This window comes from Ananas comosus, linkage group 13 (genome assembly GCF_001540865.1).
Source record: "Ananas comosus cultivar F153 linkage group 13, ASM154086v1, whole genome shotgun sequence".
NCBI lineage: Eukaryota > Viridiplantae > Streptophyta > Magnoliopsida > Poales > Bromeliaceae > Ananas > Ananas comosus.
In genome coordinates, this window is record NC_033633.1 from 8697628 (window position 1) to 8722412 (window position 24785).

A 24785-nucleotide genomic window follows, 5' to 3' on the forward strand; every position below is an offset into this window, starting at 1 on the left:
GTGCACTAAATAACTCTCTCTCTCTCTCTTTTCTCTCTCCGGTACGGCACCCAAGAGGCCTTTTCTCTCTCTCCCGTACTCCACCACAAAAGCAAACCCACAAAGAGCTATTTATAAGGCTCCACCAAAACGTACCTCAATCCTAATATATTTAGGATTTCTACTCCAATTAATATCTAAATCTATCTTAATCAATCTCTAATAGATTTAAATGTTAATCCTAATCTAGTTAGGTTTATCCTCTAATTAATATTTAAATCTTAATTTATCTCAAACAGATTTAAATATTAATTCTTATCCAAACAGGATTTAATTACAAATCTAACCAAATCCTAACATGAACTAGTTCCGTTCGTTCCTTTGCTCTAAATTTGATTCCTCATACGGCAATTGCTGTGCTTTACCATATTGGAACCAGCAGAAACTATGTATTCCTTAAGTTCAAGTTGAGGACCATTCAATATCGACTTTTCCGTCCTGGTCTTATATTTCCGTCCTGGTCTTATAACTTGAGATAGTTGGCATGTTCGAAGTGAGCATGGAGAGGTCTACAGTCTCATTATACCAAGTCTTCTTTAAATAAGATGACTTTGCCCACATCACATACGTGGACTCAAGCCAAAGTCAAATACACACCCTTCACTTTGTAAATGCTGCACAAAAGCTATAACACTAAACCCCCATCAATATTACACTACTGCTGCGGGCGGACATTAAAATATATAGGTTGCTTCTGCCTTTTCTTGTTCACTCCCTCCTCTCTTCCTTTCTCTTTTTCTCTTTTACTTCACTCTTCCATTTGTCAGCACACAATGGTGCTCTTAACTTGTTATTTATGGGCCCAAGTCAAGGCAAAATTGGCGACCAAACTAACACATATTTCCCAACACAAGGTTGAAAAAAACAAGAAGGGTGCCTCATCGCATGGCCATGGGCTGTGACTGGCCCAATAGGGCATATGTACTGTAGTTAGGGCTGGCAAATGAGCGAGCCGGCTCGTGTTCGACTCGATATTCGGCTCGCTCGAGCTCGGCTCGAATTAATTTCAAGTCGAGCTTGAGCGTAAATTTAGGCTCGAAATTAATTTCAAGCCAAGCTTGAATATTACCCGGCTCGCTCGATTTAGGCTCGAAAAGCTCGAAATATATATATATAGAGAGAGAGAGAGAGAAAAAGTCTACTATGTTATTAATAGTGTTGATCACTTGCTATTAGGTTTTCGGCCCTTGGATGAAGGGATGTGCGGTTAGAATGAAAGTAATTAGAATGTTTTTCTTTTATCATCACATAATAACTATCTAAGTGCCGAAATCCTAATAGCAAGTAGTTAATACTATTAATAATATTGTAACCTAATTCTATATATATATATAGGCTAAGGCTACTATATTCTTATGAGTATAGACCCCTTTATACTTATAAATTTTTCGCCGTTGGATGTGCAATTAGGATAATAGTGGTTCCCTAGGATTGAGGGGTGGTTGGTTGAATTGTATGATTTATGGATGGAAATGGTCAAAAGTATAGATCTAACGATAAAAAACTTATGAGTATAAAGGGGTCTATACTAATAGAGTATAATAGCCGAACTCTCTCTATATATAATTATATATAATATATAGTTTAATTATATAAATTTATATTATGTATTTTAATTATATGTATATAGAATTTAGATTATTGGGCCCATAAAACCAAACCAGCAAAATCCTACTTTAATTGCTCTCTTTTTCTCTTTTTCGCTCGCTCATAGAGTTGTTTTTCCTAATTTTTTTTAATATTATAATATCGTATTTCATGTATTCATTTTGTATGTTGAGCTATTAGACATTTTTTGTATCGATTTTAGATAATATTTTATGAAAATTAAACTATAGATTGCCCGATGTTAAGAATTTCAAGCAGCTCGTTTAGGGCTCGAGCTCGTTTAGGGCTCGAGCTCGCTCGACTCGAAATTAGGCTCGCTCGAGCTCGGCTCGAATTAATTTCAAGCCGAGCTTGAGCCTAAATTTAGGCTCGAAATTAATTTCAAGCCAAGCTTGAGCTGCGGCAAGCTCGCTCGAGCTCGGCTCGTTTCCACCCCTAACTGTAGTGACCTGTACTGGACCAACCACTGTGCCAATTCGATGGCCAGACAAATCGCAGCCTATGACACTCACAGGCCAAGCCTTGTTACGGCCCAGCATGCCACCACAATGTGCCATGCCCGTCAGAAAAATGCATTGATACTATATATAAATCATTGAATAGCCGACTAGTATAAGCGACTTGTTGAGCCTAAACTAACACCTGAAATACCCAAGTCCATGTTACCCATATTGAAGTGCCAGCCTTAATTTGTATTCCGATGTATAGTCCCTAAGGGTGCGATAGTTCGAGTTATGTAGCATTACGGGTTATTTCAACATAACCAGATAACTGAGATTTTTGAATTATATTGCTACTGATACTATATTACCGCAGTTGATTTAATGCAATAATATAATGTTGGATTACAGTGTATACTGAATTACTATATTTAATTTATTTATAAAATTCAGTAATCCTGACAGTAAAGTGTAATCTATTCCAAAATTGCCCTTGGTGTCATATTTAATATTTTTTTACTAAACTTAACTTAATATAATTTGCACTTTAATTAATTCTATTAATACGCNTCGATTATCCGCATCCGCCCAAAGCCGCTCCATCAGACTATCTAGAAGCTGGGTCACTTCTCACTGCTCTTCACTCCTGTCGGATTGCCCTCTTTTCTCTACCCCTTCCTAAGTCCTCCCTTCTCCTTCCTATGCCTCCCTCCTACCGCCGATCCTTGCCGACGCACGGCACACCTCCTGGAACCTGGACCGAGAAGAAGAAGTTAAGTCCTTCTCCTCTCTGATTATTCTGACTATATCCTCTACTGCTGCTACTAACTCCTTCTTCTACTTGGCAGGTGCAACAATCCCCCCTACTTGAGTTGATCCTTGCCCTCAAGGATCAAAAGATGGGCATTGGCTTTTGATGAACCCCGAATCCTCCCATGTTGCGAGTTCCTCTGGAAGATTTGCCCATTTTATCAAGATTTCGGTCGTGGCTCTGCCTCCGCGCTCCACCGTCCTCCTCTCTAATGTTTTCTCTGGTTCTGCTCTCAATCCTTCCTCTTCTCCCACAGAGGGCGCTGTCGGAGATGCCTGAACTGAAAGCGGTGGGCTCTTCTTAAGTAAGGAAATATGGAATACTGGGTGGATTCTTGACCCCTCCGGTAACTATAACTTGTATGCCACTGGCCCGATGCGCTCTAGTATCTTGAATGGACCAAAAAACCGCGCTGAAAGCTTCAGGTTTCTCCTTAGTGCCACCGTGGTTTGCCTGTAGGGCTGTAGTTTCAGGTAAACCCAGTCCCCCACCGAGTACTCTTTCTCCTTCCTATGTTTGTCCTCTTGCTGTTTCATTCTGTTTTGGGCCACATGTAATCGATCTCTTAGCTCTCGAGTCAGTTGCTCTCTGTCCTTTATCCATCCCTTCAGCTCCTGAGAGGTAGCCTTGTCTACGGCGGCCACCAAGTGGTTTGGGGGTGGTTTTCCGTAGAGCGCCTCATACGGGGTCATGCCTATTGCCGATTGAAAACTGGTATTATACCACCATTCTGCCAGAGCTAGCCACGAATGCCATTTCTTGGGATGTTGAAAACACATGCATCTTAAATATGTCTCTAGGCATCTGTTAACCCTCTCGGTTTGGCCGTCGGTTTCTGGATGATACGCTGAACTCATGTGGAGCTTCGTTCCCATTGCCTGAAAAAGCTCCTTCCAAAATTGACTCACAAAGATTTTGTCCCTGTCGGAAACTATTCTTTTTGGGCATCCGTGAAGCCTGTAGATTGTGTTCATGAAAGCTTTCGCCACATCTGAAGCCGAAAACGGATGCTTCAAAGATATGAAGTGTGCGTATTTTGTGAGTCGATCAACCACCACCATTATCGTGTCTCGACCTTCTGATTTAGGCAAGGCTTCTATGAAATCCAGGCTTATATCCTCCCAAACTTGGTGTGGAATTGGTAGGGGCTGCAGTAAACCAGCGTATGGGGACCCATCTACCTTGTTTTGGGCGCAGATCGTACAGTTCTTAACCCAATCCTCCACTTCCTTCTTTAACCCGAGCCAAAAAAAATGTTGTTTAATCCTTCGATAAGTATTTTGTATTCCCGAGTGGCCTCCCAAGGCTGAATTGTGCATCTGATCTAAAATCCGTTTTCTTAAAGGCCCAGCCTCTCCAATGTATAACTTGTCTTTGTGGCGTAGCAATCCATGGCCAAAAGAGTAGTCCCCTTGAGTGGGGGCCTGCAGGATTAATTTGTTTATTATCTTCTCGCAGTGTTTATCTCCCGAATAACTTTCCACCACCTCTTCTACCCAGGTTGGAATTGCTGCCGTGATAGCTAACGATTCCCCTTTTGTTTCTCCTCTCCTGGATAATGCATCTGCTGCTGCGTTCTCTCTTCCCTTCTTATACTGTATAGTGTAATTAAGCCCCATCAACTTCAGCATACCCTTTTGTTGCATCGGCGTCGAAATCCTTTGCTCCAGGAGATGTTTCAAACTTTCGTGATCTGTTTTTATCACAAAAGTGTTTGTATTCAAGTAATGCCTCCATTTTTGTACCGCCATGAGTATCGCCAAAAATTCTTTTTCATATGTCGATAACCCAAGGTGCTTTCCGCCAACTGCCTTGCTCAGATATGCTATCGGCCTCCCTTCTTGTGATAGTATTGCGCCTATCCCCGTGCCACATGCATCCACCTCTACTGTGAAAGGCTTTTCAAAATCTGGCATGGCCAAAACCGGAGCACTAACCATTGCCACCTTCAACTCCTCGAAGGCTGATTGAGCATCCTTGTCCAAGTGAAACTGATCCTTCTTTAACAACTCGGTCAAAGGCTTGCTAATCCTCCCGTACTCTCTGATGAACTTCCTATAGTACCCTGTGAGACCCAAGAACCCACGAAGCTCCTTAACAGATCTGGGTATCGGCCACCTCGTCATCGCTTCAATCTTTGACGGGTCCGTAGCGACCCCTTCGGCAGATATAATATGTCCGAGGTACTCCACCTTATCTTGCCCAAAGTAGCACTTGCTCCTCTTGGCGTAGAACCTGTGTTTTCTCAACTCATCTAGTGTGATGCACAAATGCCTCACATGCTCCTCCAACCCTTTGCTATAGATTAGTATATCATCAAAGAATACCAAAATAAATTTTCGTAAATAAGGTTCAAACGTACAGTTCATGATTGCTTGAAAGGTTGCGGGAGCGTTGGTGAGACCAAAAGGCATTACCCGAAACTCGTAATGCCCTTGATGAGTTCGGAATGCTGTCTTAGGAATGTCCGCTGGGTTCATTCGGATCTGGTGGTATCCGGATCGTAGGTCTATCTTGGAGAAATGAGTCGAGCCTCCCAATTCATCTAACAAATCGTCGATAATCGGAATGGGGAATTTATCTTTAACAGTGGATTTATTCAACTGCCGATAATCAATGCACATGCGCCAGCTTCCATCTTTCTTCTTTACCAGCAAGGCCGGCGAGGCGAACGGGCTGTTACTCCTCTGTATTATTGAATCACTCAACAATTCTCTAATCTGTTTCTCCAGCTCCTCTTTCTGTTCGTGCGAATACCTATATGGTCTCACATTAATCGGGGCGGTGTCAGGTTGAAGCACAATCGTGTGATCTTGGACCCTGGTTGGGGGCATCCCTCGTGGCTCTTCGAACACATCGGGGTACTGATTCAGCACCTGTTGAATGTCAGGGTGAATCACGGATTCGGCTTTGGGATCGTCCGATATTATTTGATGGCTCAGTAAATAACACTCCCCGGTGCTCATTTCCTGTTTCCATTGAGCTGCCGTAATCAACTTCAGCTTCGCCCCCTCCTCAATCCCTTTCAACTCCAATCTCTGCCCTTCCTTCATGATGGTAACCGAATTGGATAGGAAGTCGAAGGTTACCTTTCCATAAGACTTAAGCCAGTCAATTCCCAACACAATGCTAACTCCTTCAATCCGAATCACCCGTAAATCTGCCACGAATTCGTGCCCTTGCATGACCCATGAAAATCCCGGACATTGAGCTTGCTTAACATCTTGTGTCCATCCGCTATAGTAACCACCAATGGCGAGGCGGCTTCCATCTTTGCCCCAATTCCTTTTGCCACCTGAAGGTCGATGAAGCTATGCGTGCTTCCTGTATCTATCAACAAGGTCAGTATTTTATTCTTCGCTTCACCTCTGATCTTAATAGTGTCCTGCGGTCTTTCTCCACTCAATACATGTACTGACACGCCGATTTCCCGCGCCTCCTCGTTGTCAGTTATAATTTCATCCCTTGGCTCTTCCCCTCCTATAGCTTCTGCACCCACTTCTTCTTGTAAGCAATCTTCGTCGTAGACTTCGATAACTTCATCTGAGGCTTGCAGGGTGTTTAGTGATTTGCTGTTGCACACGTGCCCTGGGTGATACCTTTCTCCACACCTGAAGCAAAGCCCTACTGCCCTTCTTTGCTCTATTAGCTGCCTACTAATTGGATTGTGATTGATCTGGTTTCTTTGAGTTGTTTGGTACTGAGGTTTCGAATTTTCGCCGCTCTTGTTAACCCCACTTCTTGTGTTGCCACGAAATGATGATGATGGGTATGGGCCCCCCGACCCTTTGGGCAGGTACTTGCTTTTCCTATTAAGTGAAGCTATAGCCTTCTCATGTAGCTGTGCTTGTTCATACGCCTCCTCCAATGTATTCGGATGCGCAATATCCATGAAATGAACCAGTTCTTCCTTGAGTCCATTAATGTAACACGCGATAAAATATTCTTCGGTTAAGTGTGGGTTATAATAAAGCAGTTGGTACCTTAACTCTTCAAACTTCTCTTGATACTTTTCGCATGTTCCGGTGTGTTTCAAATTAGTGAACTCCCGGATCAGATACCTTTCGCCCACTTGTGCAAATCGCCTACACACTGGTTCAACAAACTCGTCCCAAGAAAGAGTTTGCTTGTTGACGAAATAGCCCTGCTTCCATGTTCTCGCCCTGCCTGTTAGATACATGGTGGCTACACTCAACCACTGATGTTGCGGTATTTGGTATAATTCGAAATATTGTTCGCAATTTTCGATCCAACTTCTGGGATCCTCTCCATCAAAGTAAGGAAAATCCAACCGAGGGTACGGTAAGTGCTGATGTTGATTAAAAGTTCGATTGCTCCATGGTGAGGTATGCTCTTCATCTATATCATGCGCTCTAAACGGAGTGGGTAGAATACCTTTACCTTTTTCTTCTCTGATTAACAACGGTGTGTTACTACTCCCAGGCCTGAATTTGCGGTCCGAAGGGGGCGCCTCGGCTTGGGTTTTGAGTGTGGGTAACTGGGCGGTTATAAGTTTCAGCAGCTCCTCGTGCCTCCTGTTTGCCTCGGTTTGTAGTGACTCAAACTGTTTTTGTCCCGTATCCCTCACTTCGGATATTCTTTGGTTAAGTGCTTCTATGTTGGCTTGATGTTCCGTTCCCAACTGCTGATACTTCTCCTCTAATGTATGGATGTGATCACTAATATCCCTCAGTCGGGTCCCTTCGGCCATATCTATATCCTCCAAATAATCCCTTGGATTGAACTTGAACTTGTTGCTCCGCTTACCCCCAATCTTGTCGTGTTGCGCGAATTACTTATGGTGGGTTCTCTAACAGAAGAGTTGTGATCCAATGAAGTTGCCTCGGATGACTCAATGCGCCTGCGGTATAAATTAATCTGAGGAGTGAGGGGGTTTTCCTCAGATCCTATGGTCAGTCCTGGGTTACTGTACGGTGATTTCCTTTGTCCAACTCTGATCTCGGTACAGAATTGGCAGCGCGGAAATCTTAGATGCGATTAAACTCAACGATGCTAAGATCGGAGTCAGGAAGCGATTCTACCACACATGGCCCTGGGATCGGACTGCTCTGATACCAATTGTTGCGCACCCGGACGATTCCCAACCGCCGATGATGAGATTGCTCTGAGGTCGGTATGGCGGTGAGGATGATGGGCGTATCCCAGTCGCGATTAAGATGAGAAGGTGATAAGAAACGAGGGAGAGAAGGAAGAATCAGATGTAAGAAGAGACAGAGTAGAGAATAGTAACAGAGGGAGATGAAGTTGAGAAAGAAAGCATTAATTTCATTCCTTGTCTAATTCCTATTACACGCTGCCTCTTATTTGCAATCTGAAGAAAACCCTAAACCTAACTGGACTCCTAGGACTCCTCTCGATGGCCCAACATAACATGGGCCTTGCTGGCCCGCTTCTTAAGAGGTATCGGATCAGACCCTCTCGATTATCTGCATCCGCCCAAAGCCGCTCCATCAGACTATCTAGAAGCTGGGTCACTTCTCACTGCTCTTCACTCCTGTCGGATTGCCCTCTTTCCTCTACCTCTTCCTAAGTCCTTCCTTCTCCTTCCTATGCCTCCCTCCTACCGCCGATCCTTGCCGACGCACGGCACACCTCCTGGAACCTGGACCGAGAAGAAGAAGTTAAGTCCTTCTCCTCTCTGATTATTCTGACTATATCCTCTACTGCTGCTACTAACTCCTTCTTCTACTTGGCAGGTGCAACACATCTCTATTCAGATAGCTATCTAAATTTTATCTCAAAACCTGTGAGATTTAGCTGATCAAAACTTAGCACTTGCAGTAGTGATATGTATTCCTCCAATGACCTAGAAGATTACTTGGACCATTGCTGATCAATCTGCTTATAAGCAAGTAGAAAAAGAGAAGCATGATATGAATGTAGAAGCATAATATGAAATATCTAGTTGAACAGTTGTGTTATTTAAACTTCAAGGCCATAAATTCCAATAGGAAGTTGTCTTTGCCGACTCATTTATGATGGTCATGTAAAATGCTGACCTCTAGATTACATGTTTGTGTATAACAGCACAAAAAGATGGATAATCTTAATCCCACCCTGTATCAACAATTCCAAGGTCAGGATAAGCAGTTTCAACTGCATCATTTTTTGTGATTTGCATCTACCACATGACAAAGGCTCACTAGCACAAAGCTTTTCNGGGCTAAAATTATAGTTTTACGTAATATGCAAGATTACCCGCTATCAATAATTAGAGATACCCACCCCCGCTGGGTAATATTTTCGGAGTAATCTTGCACTATTTGTAATGTTACATTACAAACCAGATTACAGATTGGATGAACCAAATGCAGTAATCTTGACAAAATTGCCTGTAATCCTCGCAGGATAATCTGAGCCAAACGCACCCTAAGTATCAAATATTGCAACGACAAGGGTATGACAACTTTATCCTACGATGGCGTCTCACCCCTAATGTTTGACAAATGGTTCAATTTTATACAACAACGAATATATAGCGGGTTTAGTTAATGTAAACATATCGTTCATACCTGTTGGGAATTTAGTACTCGCTCTTATACCAGATTTTAAGAATCCGCAACCAGCTCTAATACCAACTGTTATTTATTTGGTACATGTTTCAGTACCGATTGTTGGGATTCCTTAACGGAAGCGTCAAATTACTTTTTTTACTATAAACCAATCTCCTTGCAAAAGAGTTGTTGCTGGCACAGCCACAAAAGAAAGAAAAACTAAACAGAAAATATACAGGTGAAATAAGATTCACTAACCAAGAAAAGATTACACATAACTCCTCTTCTACAACAGAGTAGCTTCAACCTGAGCCCTTTTTCTAAATCTTTTTCATCTCTCTCTCTCTTCTTCTGTGAACTCAGAAGACTACTCTCGTATGCATCTGTGCACTAGGTGCATACATAAACCATGGACAAAACACACACTCTCTCTTGCCTTTGTACGTAACTGGGAGCAACCTCAACTTTGGCCGTACTTCACCGATGGGAACTGCCATACAGCACGTAGGCTTCAACTCTATTTATGCCGTATAAAAATCTCAAACAATGATGTACCCAAATCTAGTAAAATTCGGAATCATACTCTAATTAATATTTAAATCCAAATCAATTTATCTCTAATGGATTTAAATATTTATCCTAATCCAACTAGGAATCAACTACAAATCTAACCAAATCCCAACAATACCATTAGAATCTTTAATAGTTAATGGTGTTAAGTATTGTGTGTTGGCAAGTTTCGTGAATTGAGTCCGAGTCTTGAAGGTTCGGTGCATATTGTCGAAGATCGAAGAATCCAGGACTTCGAAGAAATCAGAAATATCTCACGACATGAATCACGATGCTCAGGTAAAGTTTTGATTCATATTATGGTGATTCATACTTAGTTATAGACATTAGAATCATGAAAATCAAAGTTTAGTGGATTAGAAAGTACTTTGAAAATTTTGAAACCCGAAATCAAGCATTGCTGAAATTTGAATAGGGTACCGGTACTACATTGACTTGGTACTGGTATTGATCTGGTACCGGTGACAACATGATTTAGTAACCGGTATGAAGTATATGGAATTTTCTGTGTCGTCTTTTGGTACCGGTGACAACATACTTTGTAACCAGTACACAGTGTAAAATTCTGAAAACTTTCTAATCTGACTCTAATTGATTCTAAAGCCTATAAATAAGCTATTAAGGTTCTCTAACTTATAGAATATCACGAGAATACATGTTTGAGAAACCATAGAGGCTAGGATTTCGTTCTAAACCTATTTTTTATAAATTAGCCTCTTTTAGCTCAATTCGAGATATTGAAAATTGATATCTAAATGTCGAATTGATCTACTCTTCACTTAGAGATTCTTTTCTGGTTTTCATCGATACTCTAAGTGAAGGATCACCATTAGCATGATGTTCTTCATGGATGGCGTTGTGGATTCGGCGCGATCGAAGGCAATTCGAGGGTTCAGATCGTGTGCTCATGGATTCGAGTGGCGTTCGTGGATTCGGACATGTGCGAGGCGTTCGTGGATTCGAACGTGAGGATGTGGACAACCCAGAGGATTACGCGAGACTCATAGGAGGCTAAGAGATGTCAAGTCCGTAGAGTCGGTAATCACCTTGTAATCTTTTCGCTTAGTGAATTATTTTTTCGCTTGTTGGTCCTGTGGGTTTTTTACTCTAAGTTGGAGTTTTCCCACGTAAATCTCAGTGTGATTTTTATTTTCCGCATTTACTTTTTTATTGCATTGAGATTTGTGATTTTTGGCCTTTACACCACCTATTCACCCCCCCTCTAGGTATTTGATAGTACTTCTAGATAAAGATCCTAGGGTTCCGCATAACTTACAATGGGTACCCCAATTTTTTTTTTTCTTCTCTTTTCTAAATAACTAAATTCTAGTCTTAGTGTGACGCCCCACTTCCCAGGGCCACCCATCCTACAACTACTAACGCTGAGCTCACGCAATCCTCTTAACCTCTTGAGCCTAACCACTGCACAAAATGCTATATTTGGGTTAAGAGTTTAGCCCTACTATCCTTATATAAAGGGCTATTCCAAATCGTGAAAGTGTCATATTCCTCTCCCCCTTATGCCTTGACGTTCTCGTTAGGCTAAAGCACATTTATAAGCATCAGACAATGTGAGACTCATCTGGCTAACCTTAGCAGATCTTATGGAGAGTTGTGCAATACCCATAGCAATCGTCAGCCGGGGAGCCACGCTCTTGACCGTTGTATAACCCTAGCTCATTTGAGACTAATCTCATAATTCTAGCTGGTGATTGGCTATGATACCAATTGTGGCGTCTTACTTCCCACGGGGTCACCTATTCTAGAACTACTCTAGCCCTAGGCTCGCTCAACTCTCTTAACCTTTTAGGTCTAGCCACCACCCAAAATGATATAGCCAGATTAAGAGGTTTAACCTTATTATATCTTATATGCAGGACTATTCCAAATTTTGAAAGTATCACACTTACTGGTAGAAAAATGATAGCTTAACTCTAGTCAAATGGCTTTAAAATGTTTCAAAAGAACATGTAGTATTGTAGTGAAGTCTTATTGTTAATGTCTTCTATGATTCTTCTACTTGTAAGCGACGATAATTTGATTGGCTAAGGTCATTTGGAGGAGAGTATCTTCTAGAATGGGAGTTTTAACCATCTATCAATATCATAAGCTACTTTGAGATATCTCCTATAAATTTGAAGCAGCAATAGCAAAAAACCAATCAAAAAAATGCCACAAAAATAGATCAAATTTTAAAACCATAGTGCCATCTTTGACCTAGAGTTGAATAGCGTGAAGTTGATGACAAGTTCCTCAAAAAGAACAAATTTGGCCACGAGCCAGGTTAAGAGGTTTAATCCTATTATATCTTATATATAGAACTATTCCAAATCTTGAAAGTGTCACACTTACTAGTAGAAAAATGACATCCTAACTCTAGTTAAATGGCCTTAAAATGTTTTAAAAGTACATGTAGTATTGTAGTGAAGTCTTTATTATTAACGTCTTCTATGATTCTTGTACTTATAAGCGACGATAATTTGATTGGCTAAGGTCATTTGGAGGAGAGTATCCTCTAGAATGGGAGTTCTAACCGTCTATCAATATCATAAGCTACTTTGAGATATCTCCTATAAATTTGAAGCAACAGTAGCAGAAAAACAATCAATAAAACACCACAGAAATAGATCAAATTTTATAACCATAGTGTCGACCTAGAGTTGAATAGGGTGAAGTTGATGACAAGTTCCTCAAAAAGTGCAAATTTGGCCACGAGAATAGTATATAATGTAATAAGGACCACTTATCATTAAAACTTCTTTTTCCTGAAAGTTCACTTCACATTAAAAGTCAATTAGAGGCCATCTAGAACAAGGAAGATGGAAAAGAACATTGGAACATACTTCCCACTATGCTAACTTATCGTTCTTTTGTCTCTTATCACACTCCCTATTCCTCAAATTTCACATCTACCAGCAAAGTTAACCAAGCTATGTATTCCCATATCACAAATTTTAGTACTGCCAAAATAACAAAGAAATAAAATCATATCCTTTCAAAAGTTCAAAGTTCCCTATATCAGACTAATTAATGTCAGAAAACATGCACAATGTTCTGTCATTTCAAAATATTGTTATACAATGAGAAAATGTCAGAAAGGTTAATTTGATGACTAGAGAATAGATATTCAAACCAAAGACATGACAAGCAATACAAGATGATCCAAATGAATTGATTGCATAAATACTTTCTTTTCTTATGGTTAACATTAGCATACTACATTTGATATAACATAACTTTCAAAAAAGGAAAAACAAGAATCGAGAAAATAAAATCACCTTCCCCAAGAAAAATCATTTGAAACTATGCTCAAACTAGCTTAAACCACTCCAAGATCATGAAATTTTGTCCCAACTTATTTGGCAAGCATTTCCTAATAACCTATTCTATTTAGTTTAGTGCCAAAAGTAGCTTTTCCAATAATTTTCTCATGACATCCTGTCACGCCCCGCTTCCTGCCTATTTGGTCAGGTTCGGGCCACGTCAACAGACGCCCAACAGACAGGGCCTCCCCTGCCCGCCCAAGGCTCTAGCAACAGGTATAATTAAGCATCAACAATAATATTTGCAATTATACAAGGCTTGCACGAGGGCAAGTAACAACGGAAGCGAAAGCTCTAAGCTACAACATACAACCATACATAATATTTGATTACATTTAAACCAAATACTAGTAAACTAAAATCATTCCCTTCTTTTTTCCTTTCATTCATAATATCTTTTTACATCTTAATCATTCAACCCCAAAATACATGAATGTTTACAACTTTACAATTCTAGATCAACAAAAGAAAGTTGATACATGAACCAAATAGGGAATGACTAAATGCAAGTACTCCGGCGGCCACTAGCTATGGCACAATACCCTTGCCTCGGTCCTCCATCGCCCCGCTCGCGCTCAGACCTGTAGGGTTAGTGGTGTGAGAACTACAACGAAGTTTCCAGTGAGTTCGGCAACCGACCTCGCTGACTTACCTACTAGATCTATTCAGGCATAAGTATTTCAAAGAAAGAGAAAAGTAGCCAATACTAATGCTAATACTATGCCTGCAAGAAAGCTGTCAGTGGATATATATATAATGAAATATGAATGATTATGCATGCATGCTCTTTCGATAACTTTACTTTGGCTTTTACCCAATCTTACCGGTTAACCTTGTTAACCCCAATAACTCACAACCCGTAATCCCTTTTGTTCGGGAAGGTTCTAAGCACTGCAAGACCCGAGGGACCGTCTTCGGGGCCACGATCCCCGTGGTGACTGTTCCGGAACGCACCGCTCGAGGGGAAACTACCTCCCTCAAGTCAAGACTTATCGTGAGTATCGATCCAATCCTCAACTTGAGGATATATAGCTATTAGTCACAATGCCACTATCATAACAGGTTTCTACCTAGTTATTAATGTCACTTTCTAAGTCAATCTTGTCACAACGCCACTATTGGTTAAACTCTGTTTAACGGTTCATGTCTCAATGACAATCTTGTCTCTATTATCAATGCCACCTTTGTTTACTATCATCATAGTCCCGATCTCACATTCATACAAGTATAGAGTTCCAACATACATGTCCATCGTGGTCCATATCAATCACTATGTTCATCTACGTTAGAAGCATAATATTGAAATTTAACCAACATTCATATGTGAACTACCTTATCATGCATGAATGACTATTGATATATGCTCAACAAAAAGGTGATATAGATATAGAATGGAATCCAACGATTCCAGATAGCACCCCCCGTCTCGAATAGTAGTAGAGGAGTTGTGGTTCGATTCTCGGGATTTTTAGACTCGTATTCCGCAAACGATTGCTATCTGTACCAAAAATAGCGTTTTGTCATTAACTTCACGTATACTCGTCGAATTGCCGAACCGAGCGCACCAACGCGTCGAAGACACCCCCAATTAGGTTTCCACAAGGTCAATTTATCTTGAAAACACCCTAGGACAAAAGTCCCAAATTTTATGCCCTAACAATATCACTTTGCTAGATTTATTGGTTTGATCTTGGAGCTAAACAAAAACAAGCTTAGAACCTTCCAAGAAGCTCTCTAATACCATTCTTAACTCATTTGAACCATTCCTAGAGCATCTACTATGAACCCTAGATGTTCACCATGAGAGCACTTTGAGAAACCATGGATTTTCATGGGTTCAAGGTCTCAAGAGGGTTTATAACCTTGCAATAAAATCAAAACCCAAAGATCTAAGGTAAAACCCAAACCCTAGAACTTACTCTTGCATAAAAACTCACCTTAGCCCAAGCTCTTCCAAGTTCTCCTTGTTGGAGAGCTTCTAAAGCCTTCAAATCCACCAAAAATCCCTCCAAAGCTTCTTCTAAATCCCTCCAAAGCTTCTTCTCCTTGCTCTAGGGCAAGATCTCTAGAGAGAGAAAGAGAGAAATGAGAGAGAGAGGGAGTGGTGGCTGTGGGAGGGAGAGAGAGAGTGTGTGGGATATATTACATGTTTTAACAATTGCAACTAGGGCCCCCAACAACTCATATTTGCAGTAGACTATTTTCTTGCTGCCAGATCAAAGTGTACCGGTACATGGGTTCCTGTCACCGGTAACACGGCCGTGCAGAGGCAAACCCGAGAGCAAGTTTCTTGGTTACGCAGGGTTTGTAACGGTACACTTTTATTTTGTACCGGTACACTTCCAACTTTTCTCAAACCTGAGAGCTTCCTCTCTCGGTCAGCGATGGTTGTACCGGTACAAAAGCTCCAGATTTCTGTTTTTCGCGTTGTTTCGATTCTACTTCGTACCGAACAACGCTAAAATCTTTCTAATTTCTTTAAACTCATTTTTAGCCCTTCCAACATTATTGGAATGCTAAATGGAACTTGTCCAACCATTCCTCTCGGCACTTTAACCAATTTGGTTAAAGTTCAATAATCGCTATCGAGGTTTCGATATATTACCCATCCATCGGAGAATAGTTCCTCTTAATGAATCCTTCTTACATTTTTAACAGCCTCTCCTAAATTTATTGCTGCTTAAATGCATTGAATTATATCCAAGAAATAAAAAACAAAAGGTACACAACATGGCTCCTCTTGATGAGAAAGAATCCCAATTGGGTTGAAAAAATGCATTTAAGCAGCAATAAATTTAGGAGAGGCTGTTAAAAATGTAAGAAGGATTCATTAAGAGGAACTATTCTCCGATGGATGGGTAATATATCGAAACCTCGATAGCGATTATTGAACTTTAACCAAATTGGTTAAAGTGCCGAGAGGAATGGTTGGACAAGTTCCATTNAGATCTAAGGTAAAACCCAAACCCTAGAACTTACTCTTGCATAAAAACTCACCTTAGCCGAAACTCTTCCAAGTCCTCCTTGTTGGAGAGCTTCTAAAGCCTTCAAATCCACCAAAAATCCCTCCAAAGCTTCTTCTCCTTGCTCTAGGGCAAGATCTCTAGAGAGAGAAAGAGAGAAATGAGAGAGAGAGGGAGTGGTGGCTGTGGGAGGGAGAGAGAGAGTGTGTGGGGTATATTACATGTTGTAACAATTGCAACTAGGCCCCCCAACAACTCATATTTGCAGCAGACTATTTTCTTGCTGCCAGATCAAAGTGTACCGGTACATGAGTTCCTGTCATCGGTAACACGGCCGTGCAAAGAGAGCAAGTTTCTCGGTTACGTAGGGTTTGTACCGGTACACTTTTATTTTGTACCGGTACACTTCCAACTTTTCTCAAATCTGAGAGCTTCCTCCCTCGGTCAGCAATGGTTGTACCGATACAAAAGCTTTAGATTTCTGTTTTTCGCGTTGTTTCGATTCTACTTCGCACCGAACAACGCTAAAACATTTCAAATTTCTTTAAACTCACTTTTAGCCCTTTCAACATTATTGGAATGCTAAATGGAACTTGTCCAACCATTCCTCTCGGCACTTTAACCAATTTGGTTAAAGTTCAATAATCGCTATCGAGGTTTCGATATATTACACATCCATCGGAGAATAGTTCCTCTTAGGCTGCGTTTGGTTCGGGTATAAGTAAGAACTGCTAGTTCTAGGGATAGGTACAAGTTCAGGTATAAGCAGGAACTAGACCAATTTTGCGTTTGGATGAAAATTGGGTTGTTCCTGGGAATAAGGTAAAAAGTGTTTGGATGATTAGATTGGAACAAGAGGAATAAACGTTATAATTTGCAATTAAAATTATATTATGTAATTAATTAACATAAAAATATTACTTAAAAATAAATAAAAAATTAATTATTAATAATTAATTATAAATAATAAATTAATTATTAATAACGATTATCTAATTAATAATAATTATTATTATTATTAATTATTAATTTTCTTATTAATTAATTATAAATATATAAATATTAATATATTGATTATCTAATATTAGATATAATTATATTAATATTAATTAAGTAATAATAATAATTAATAAAAGAAATTATTATTATTAATAATCTATTATGAAATAAAAATAATAATAACATCGATTATTCTTTATTAAGAAAATAAAATAATAATTATTAATAATAATAAATTAATTTTATTAATTATTAATTATAAATAATGATATTAGATAATAATATCGATTATCATTAAGAATAATAATTTATTAATAAATAAATTACTAAATATTATTAAATTATTAATAATTAATTATAAAAATAATAAATTAATAATAATTATCTTAATTATTATAATAGTTATAAATAATTAAATATTAATTATTTAATTATTAAAATAATAAATAATATTTAAATATATTAATGTAGATTAATTAATAATTTAATTGTCATTAAATTAAATTTATGATTTTAATTAATCTTGTTCTCATCAAGGAACGCACAGCTTGTTCCAGAGGAAACGGTGATACAGCAAGTTCCAAGCCTATTCCAGCTAGTTCCAAATTCCCGACTACTGTTCCCCGGGAGCCAAACATAGTGTTCTGGGCACCACAAAGGGGGAAACAGAGGCTTAAGTTACTTCCCCCTCCTTGTTCCCCAAACCAAACGGACTTAATTGAACACCTCTCCTAAATTTAGTGCTGCTTTGATGCATTGAATTATATCCAAGAAATAAAAAACAAAAGGTACACAACATGGCTCCTCTTGATGAGAAAGAATCCCAATTGGGTTGAAAAAATGCATTCAATCATTATTGAAATTGAATAATTACATGTTACATTAATCCCCCCTCCGATGGAGAAGGAAAAATGTAGAAACAAAACTATCTACAATAAAAAAAAAAACTCAATATTCTCACATCTCAAGATTCAAATGAATATTTCAAATAACGAATAATGCAACGCAAGCATACCTGAGGAGCCCTTGCAAAAACTGGATATATGCTTTGCCTCATTTATACAATCCTTTTTCGAGAAATACATCCACCCAACGGCCGTAACCCAGTATCTCAGGACAGAGGTTCTTCTGAGGAATGACTAGAAACGCGATCAGCTCCATTAGTAAAAGGCTGGTACCCAGAAAAGCTAGTCAGCCCTCCTGACCCACTGCTGCTCATCGATCTTTCGATATCTTCCATGCTCGCCACGATGGGGATCGGCCGGTCCGGAATCGTCGGGACCGACAAGTCGGTTTCTAAAATCTTCACAATCTGGTCCATTGTTGGCCTCGCGTGCAATTGAGGATGGGTCGAGAGCACGGCCACTAGCACGTACTTCTCCACGACTTCCCTCGGCCCCATGTCCTCCATTCCTTCTTGAATAACTTCAAAGGTCCTCCCTTGCCTCACCAGCGACCAGGCCCAATCAGTGAGCACAAAGCTCTGGCCCTCGCCGAGCGAAACAAAGGCCTTCCTTCCACTCAGGAGCTCGAGCAGGACGACTCCGAAGCTGTAAACGTCGATCTTCTCCGTCAATTGGCCGTAGAGAGCGTACTCGGGCGCCACGTATCCGAGGGTTCCGGCCACCCTCGTGCTCATGTGGGACATCCCCTCCGGGGCAAACTTGGCCAGGCCGAAATCGGCGAGCTTCGCCTCGAAATTCTCGTCTACCAGAATGTTGCTGGACTTGATGTCCCTGTGAATTATCGCGGGCTGCGCCCCGTAATGCAGGTACGCCAATCCGCGCGCCATCCCGACCGCGATCTTCTGCCGGAGCGGCCAGCTGAGGCGGCTCTCCCCCGGGGAGCCGAAGAGGTGGTCGTGGAGGCTGCCGTTCTCGACGAGGTCGCAGACGATCATCCGCTGGTGGCCCTCCATCGGCGTGGTGGCGATGCAGTAGCCGCGGAGGGCGAGGAGGTTGACGTGGCGGACCGACGCGATGACCTCGACCTCGTGGGCGAAGCTGGCGTCCCCGGCGGCGGAGCAGTTCTTGAACCGCTTGATCGCGACGGCCGACCCGTCGGGGAGGACGCCGCAGTAGACGTTCCCGTAGCCGCCGCGGCCGACGAGGCGGTCCCGCGAGAAGTTCCCGGTGGCCGCCTTGATGTCGTCGAACGCGTACTTGACCAGCGTCGTGCTCGCCCCGATCGACTCCAGCGCCCGCGACCCGGCGGACGGCGCCTCCGCGTCCTTCCTCCGCCTCCGCCGCCGCCGGCCGCGGCGCCTCGAGAAAAGCCACGCGGCGACGGCTGCGAGGAGCAGGAGAGCGACGCAGCCGACGACGACGCCGTAGATCCAATTACGAGATCCGGCGGAGGGGGAGGGGGAGGGGGGGGCGGAGGGAGCGGAGTCGAGGAAGAAGAGGCAGAAGGCGGTGCCGGGGGCGGAGGGGCCGGAGGGGTTGGAGACGGCGGCGGCGTAGATGAAGGGGTAGTCGGCGCACTTGGTGACGTTGCCGACGGCGGGGCCCGGGAGGTAGGCGGCCTTGACGCGGTTGAGGCTGGTGGTGCAGGCGGTGCAGGAGGGGACGGCGGCCAGAGACTGGTTGCAGTTGGCGGCCATGTCGTCGCGGGCGGGGGAGAGGAAGGACTGGAAGTGAGACCAGCAGGAGGAGGCGGAGGGGGCGGGGGGCAGGAAGCGGGAGGAGGTGAGGAGGTACTGGGCGAGGACGAGGTGGAGGGCTTGGACGGAGAAGGCGCAGAGGGAGGAGGTGTTGGTCGGGACGGTCGAGGCGGAGACGAAGTTGCGCAGCACGGAGAAGTCCAGGGGGCACTCAGTAGAGTTGGTTTGGGAGAGCGTGGAGCCGGGGAGGACGAAGAAGATGAGGAGGGAGAAGGAGATTTGTTGGAGCTTTCTTCTTCTCATCGTTAATGGAGGGGCGAAGATGAGGACCTAGAGACAGAGGAGGCGAGAGGAGAATCGCGGTGAGTAAGCACATGTTATGTTATAAAAATAATAATAATAATAATTATTATTATTATTGAGGGGTTTAAGTAATCTTTGATGAGGAGGTGTTGTTGTCCACTGTTGTTCTTTTTCGTCGTTTTATAATTGCGGAGTTGGTGATTATTTTTGACGCAGAGGCAGGCGGTTAGTCTGGAGCGGTGTTGGGATATGTGTGCTAGAGAGAGAAAGAGAGGGTGAGAGAGCAAGCAGGTTTCGACGAAACAGAGAGGGTGGGAGGGCAGGTAGAGATTTCGAGGAAAAAAGGTTGAAGATTTTAATCTAATTTGGCGGGCTGAGTGGCGGAAGTAGGAAGCCGGCGAGAAAATTAGGAGGGGAAGAGATTTGTAGGCGCTGCTTAGTTGGGACTTGGGATAATGGGAGGAGGGAAGGTGTCAGTTATGGAAATGGGGACTAGGATGGTTCAAGAATAATAATATTTTTACATTTTAATGGCTAATTTATATAAAAAAAAATTCATAAATTTTGAAATTTTGCAAAGCTGGACCGTCTTTTTCGATTTTACAAATTCAGTCCAAATTTTCAACAAACTGATCAAAATACCTTTTATTATTTTTTCTCTCTCCTTTTTTTTCTCTTGTTAATTTTTTTTTTCTCACTGAAGAAGGCAGGCGAGGCAGAGGCGAAGGCGAAAACGGCCCGCCTCGCCTCTCACCCTCTCGCCCTCGCCCTCGCCCTCGCCCTCGCCCGCGCACCCCTACGCCTTCCTCGCCTCCCACCCCGCCGAGGCGGTGCCGCGATTCTTTTTTTTTCCCCCCTCCGACCCTCCTCCACCGTCTCCGACGACAACACCTCTCTCGTCCTTCCCCGCCCTTCTCGTCCTCTTCCTCTCCCTCCTCCTCCGTCGCCTCCGACAACGACGCATCTTCGCCGACGCCGACGCTGCGAAGGTCGCTGCGGCGCCACAACCTCAGAGCATGAGTTCTTAGCGGCGTCGTCGCCGGCGCCGTGGCTGTTGACTAGACCTGGCAATCTTGACCCAAACCTGCGGTTACCTGCGGGTTACCCACAAATTTGCGGGTACCAACTTTTCCAACCCAAAAAATTACGGGTAAAACGGGTGGGTACCCATTAAGCAGTAGGCATTTTGGGTAACCCGCGGGTACCCACGGATACTCGCACATATATTTTTTAGTTATAAAATATATTTTCTTAATTAATATATATTTTTTATTTACTCATCCAAAATTCTAATCCTAATTTCTTATTGCGTGTCTTCTATATTATGAAATTTTTTGCCTTAAGACTTTAAATATTTTTATTATATGTTCTGGTATTTCAAATAATGAGTTATATTATGCTTTTAAAACTTATATATATATGTGTTTTGCATTTAAAAAATATAAGAACAAAAAAAAAATTTGTGGGTAATCCGCATATCCACCCGCCTACCCGCGAGCGGGTATGGGTAAAAATATTGACTACCCAAAAATTTGCGGGTAAATTTTACCCATGCCCAAATAACCTGCGGGTACAATAACCCGCTAGTGAGTTACCCAATCCGCCCGTTTGCCAGGTCTATCGTTGACAGAGAGGGGTGACAAAAAAAATTTGTAGAAGAAGAAAGAAGAAAAAAATAAAAACAAAAAATTATAGAAAAAAACATGAAGATAAAATTGCACTGTTTTAAAGAACGTTGCACTATTATGGACATAAGTTGTACTGCTTAAGATGTAAACTGCACCCTTTAAGATAAAAATTACATCCTTTAAACGAAAATGACACTATTTGAGAGATATTTACACTGTTTCTCCTCTTATTGTACATTTGAGATGTAAATTGTATCCTTTAAGCCGAAAGTTATACTCTTAAAACGAAATTTGCACTCTTTGAGAGATTTACAATATTTCTCCTCTTGTTGCACTCTTTGAGATGTAAACTGCAGACTTTAAGAGATATTTACACTGTTTCTCCTCTTGTTGTACTGTTTCTTCTTTTGTTGCACTGTTTCTCTTATTAAAGAGTGTAACAAAAAGAAGAAACAGTGTAATAAGAGAAGAAAGTGTACAAATATCTCTTAAGGGTGCAGTTTACATCTCAAGCAGTGCAATAAAGAGAAGAAACAGTGTAAATATCTCTCAAATAGTGCAACCTCGTTTAAAAAGTATAACTTTTATCTTAAATGATACAGTTTACATCTCAAAGAATATAATAAGAGAAGAAATAGTGTAAATATCTTTCAAAGAGTACAATTTTCGTTTAAAGAGTATAATTTTTATCTTAAAGGGTGCAGTTTATATCTTAAGTAGTGCAACTTATATCCATAATAGTGCAACGTTCTTTTAAAACAATGCAATTTTATTCTAACGGTGTAATTTCATCTTCATCTTTCTTTTTCTATAATTTGTTGTTTTTTATTTTTTTCTTCTTCCTTCTTTTACAATTTCTTTTGGTCACCCCTCTCTGCCAACAGGCACGGCGCCGGCGACGACGCCGCTAAGGACCCCCCGCTCCGAGGCTGTGGCACCGTAGCGACCTCCGCGGCGTTGGCGTCGGTGTCGGCAAAGATGCGTCGTTGTCGGAGGCGACGGAGGAGGAGGGAAAGGGAGAGGACGAGAAGGGCGGGGAAGGGCGAGAGAGGCGTCGTCGTCGGAGACGGTGGAGGAGGGTCGGAGAGGGAAAAAAATGAGTCACGGCGCGGCCTCGGCGGAGTTGGAGATGAGGAAGGCGGGGGGTGCGCGGGTGAAGGCATGAGGGTGAGAGGCGAGGCAGGCTATTCCGCCTCCGCCTCCGCCTCTGCCTCCGTTGCCTTTTTCGGCAAGAGAAAAAAAAATGGAGAGAAAAAAAAGGAAAGAGAAAGAGGAGAGAGAAAAAATAATAAGAGTATTTTGGTCAGTTTGTTAAAAATTCGGACCGAATCTACAAAATCAAAAAAGACGGTTCAGTTTTGCAAAATCTCAAATTTTGTAAATTTTTTATGCAAATTGGCCCATTTTAATTGACCATTTTAACATAAGCGGTGAAAATTTGATAGTTGATATTTAATGTTCCAGGTTTGAAGTCCGGTTGCTATGCATTCCTATCTAAATGAAGCAAATAGCATATTATCTCCCCCTCAAAAAAATAATATATTTTTAGTAAAAAATATCTTTTTTATAATATTAAAAGTTCTAAAAGAATCTAAATTCTTATATACATGGCATAAAATTTATATTATATTTTTTGGTGCATAAAGAGCATTTTTCATAAAAGGTACGGGCTGCTAGTAGTTGCTATTTAAAAATAGAAAATAAAAATAATACTATGTTTTTTTTATTACAGCAGATGACATCTTACTAATTCAAATTATTTGCTTAAAAATTACTATGTCTACACACTATTATAGCATATGAATCTTACACTCCATAATTCTAAAATTTAAAAAATTATTTTAAATTTTTAGTATTAATAATTAAAAATATATAAGTAAATATTAGTCTCCACAAAATATAATATAAAATTTATACTAGTGCAGAAACCCGCGCGATGCGGCGGGTAGATAATAAAATCCCAAATTTAAAATTTTAAAAAACAAAATTATATTTAGAATCCTAAATACTAATTTTTCTAAATTATAAAATTTGGAATGAAAGTTATATGGCTCCAAAATATTACTATTCGTCAATAAATTGTGTCTAGAAACTTTAGAATTTTACCAAATTCTAAAATTCATACTATAAACTTCATGCTATAAAGTTCAAAATAAAAAAAAGTCTCTTACACATATCCTTCAAATATCCTTTAAATATTATAGAAATTAGATTTTATGATAGTTTTCATGAAAAAATCTTCACTTCTCTTCTTCATCGGAATCAAAAGACTGAATTAAACTGCAAATAAGAGTACGTACATTCAAGTTATTTAAGGCAATATTTTAAAACTTCTTATGAACATGACTTTGAAAAGTGTGTATAGAAAATAATGTTAGTAATTAAATTTTTCCAGATGAAACAATTAAAATTACTATCTACTTTGCTTTAAAAAAAAATTTCTATATTACCTGAACATTCTTTTTTTTCCTCTTGATTTTCTCGCAGTTTCCTCCAACTTGTTATTTGAGCTTCTCATTTTGATAATTTCAAAGTTGTACATACAAAATAATTAAAATAAATAAACAAATTAAACTTGACAAAGATGGATTAATTAGATGTCTTGTGGAGGAAAAGTGAAGGTTCGTAATAAATTAAATAGAAATAAAATGGTGAGAATTATAAATGACAGGGGGAACATTTAAATATATTAATTGGAAGTTTAGTAGTGGGCCATTTTAGATGTATTAATTTGATACATTAATTAAAAATTTAATGAAGAATTTAAATACATTAATTGAAAGTTTAGTAGTAGACCATTTCAGATGTATTAATTAGATACGTTAATTAAAAATTTGATGAAAAGAAGGGAAAGAATCACATGGTGGTGAAGGTGAAGAAAAATAAATATCCTTCAATTATTATAGAAATTAGATTTTATGATAGTTTTCATGAAAAAATCTTCACTTCTCTTCTTCATCGGAATCAAAAGACTGGATTAAACT

The 24785-nt window shown here is 40.7% G+C and overlaps 1 protein-coding gene across 2 annotated transcripts; it reads right to left on the reverse strand.

The window, feature by feature from the left end:
* Nucleotides 13676-20640, reverse strand: LOC109719075 (probable LRR receptor-like serine/threonine-protein kinase RKF3). 2 transcript variants are annotated; one of them, XR_002218601.1, is made up of 2 exons: nucleotides 18284-20640; nucleotides 13676-13887 (listed from the first exon to the last, which is right to left on the reverse strand). XR_002218601.1 is itself a non-coding variant. In XM_020245593.1 (1 exon), the coding sequence occupies exon 1, from the start codon at nucleotides 20171-20173 to the stop codon at nucleotides 18380-18382; it is 1794 nt and encodes a 597-aa protein (XP_020101182.1). In that variant the 5' UTR covers nucleotides 20174-20640; the 3' UTR covers nucleotides 18080-18379. The 2 variants fall into 2 exon arrangements, 1 of the variants encoding a protein (XP_020101182.1); XM_020245593.1 differs by lacking the exon at nucleotides 13676-13887 and having other exon boundaries at nucleotides 18080-20640.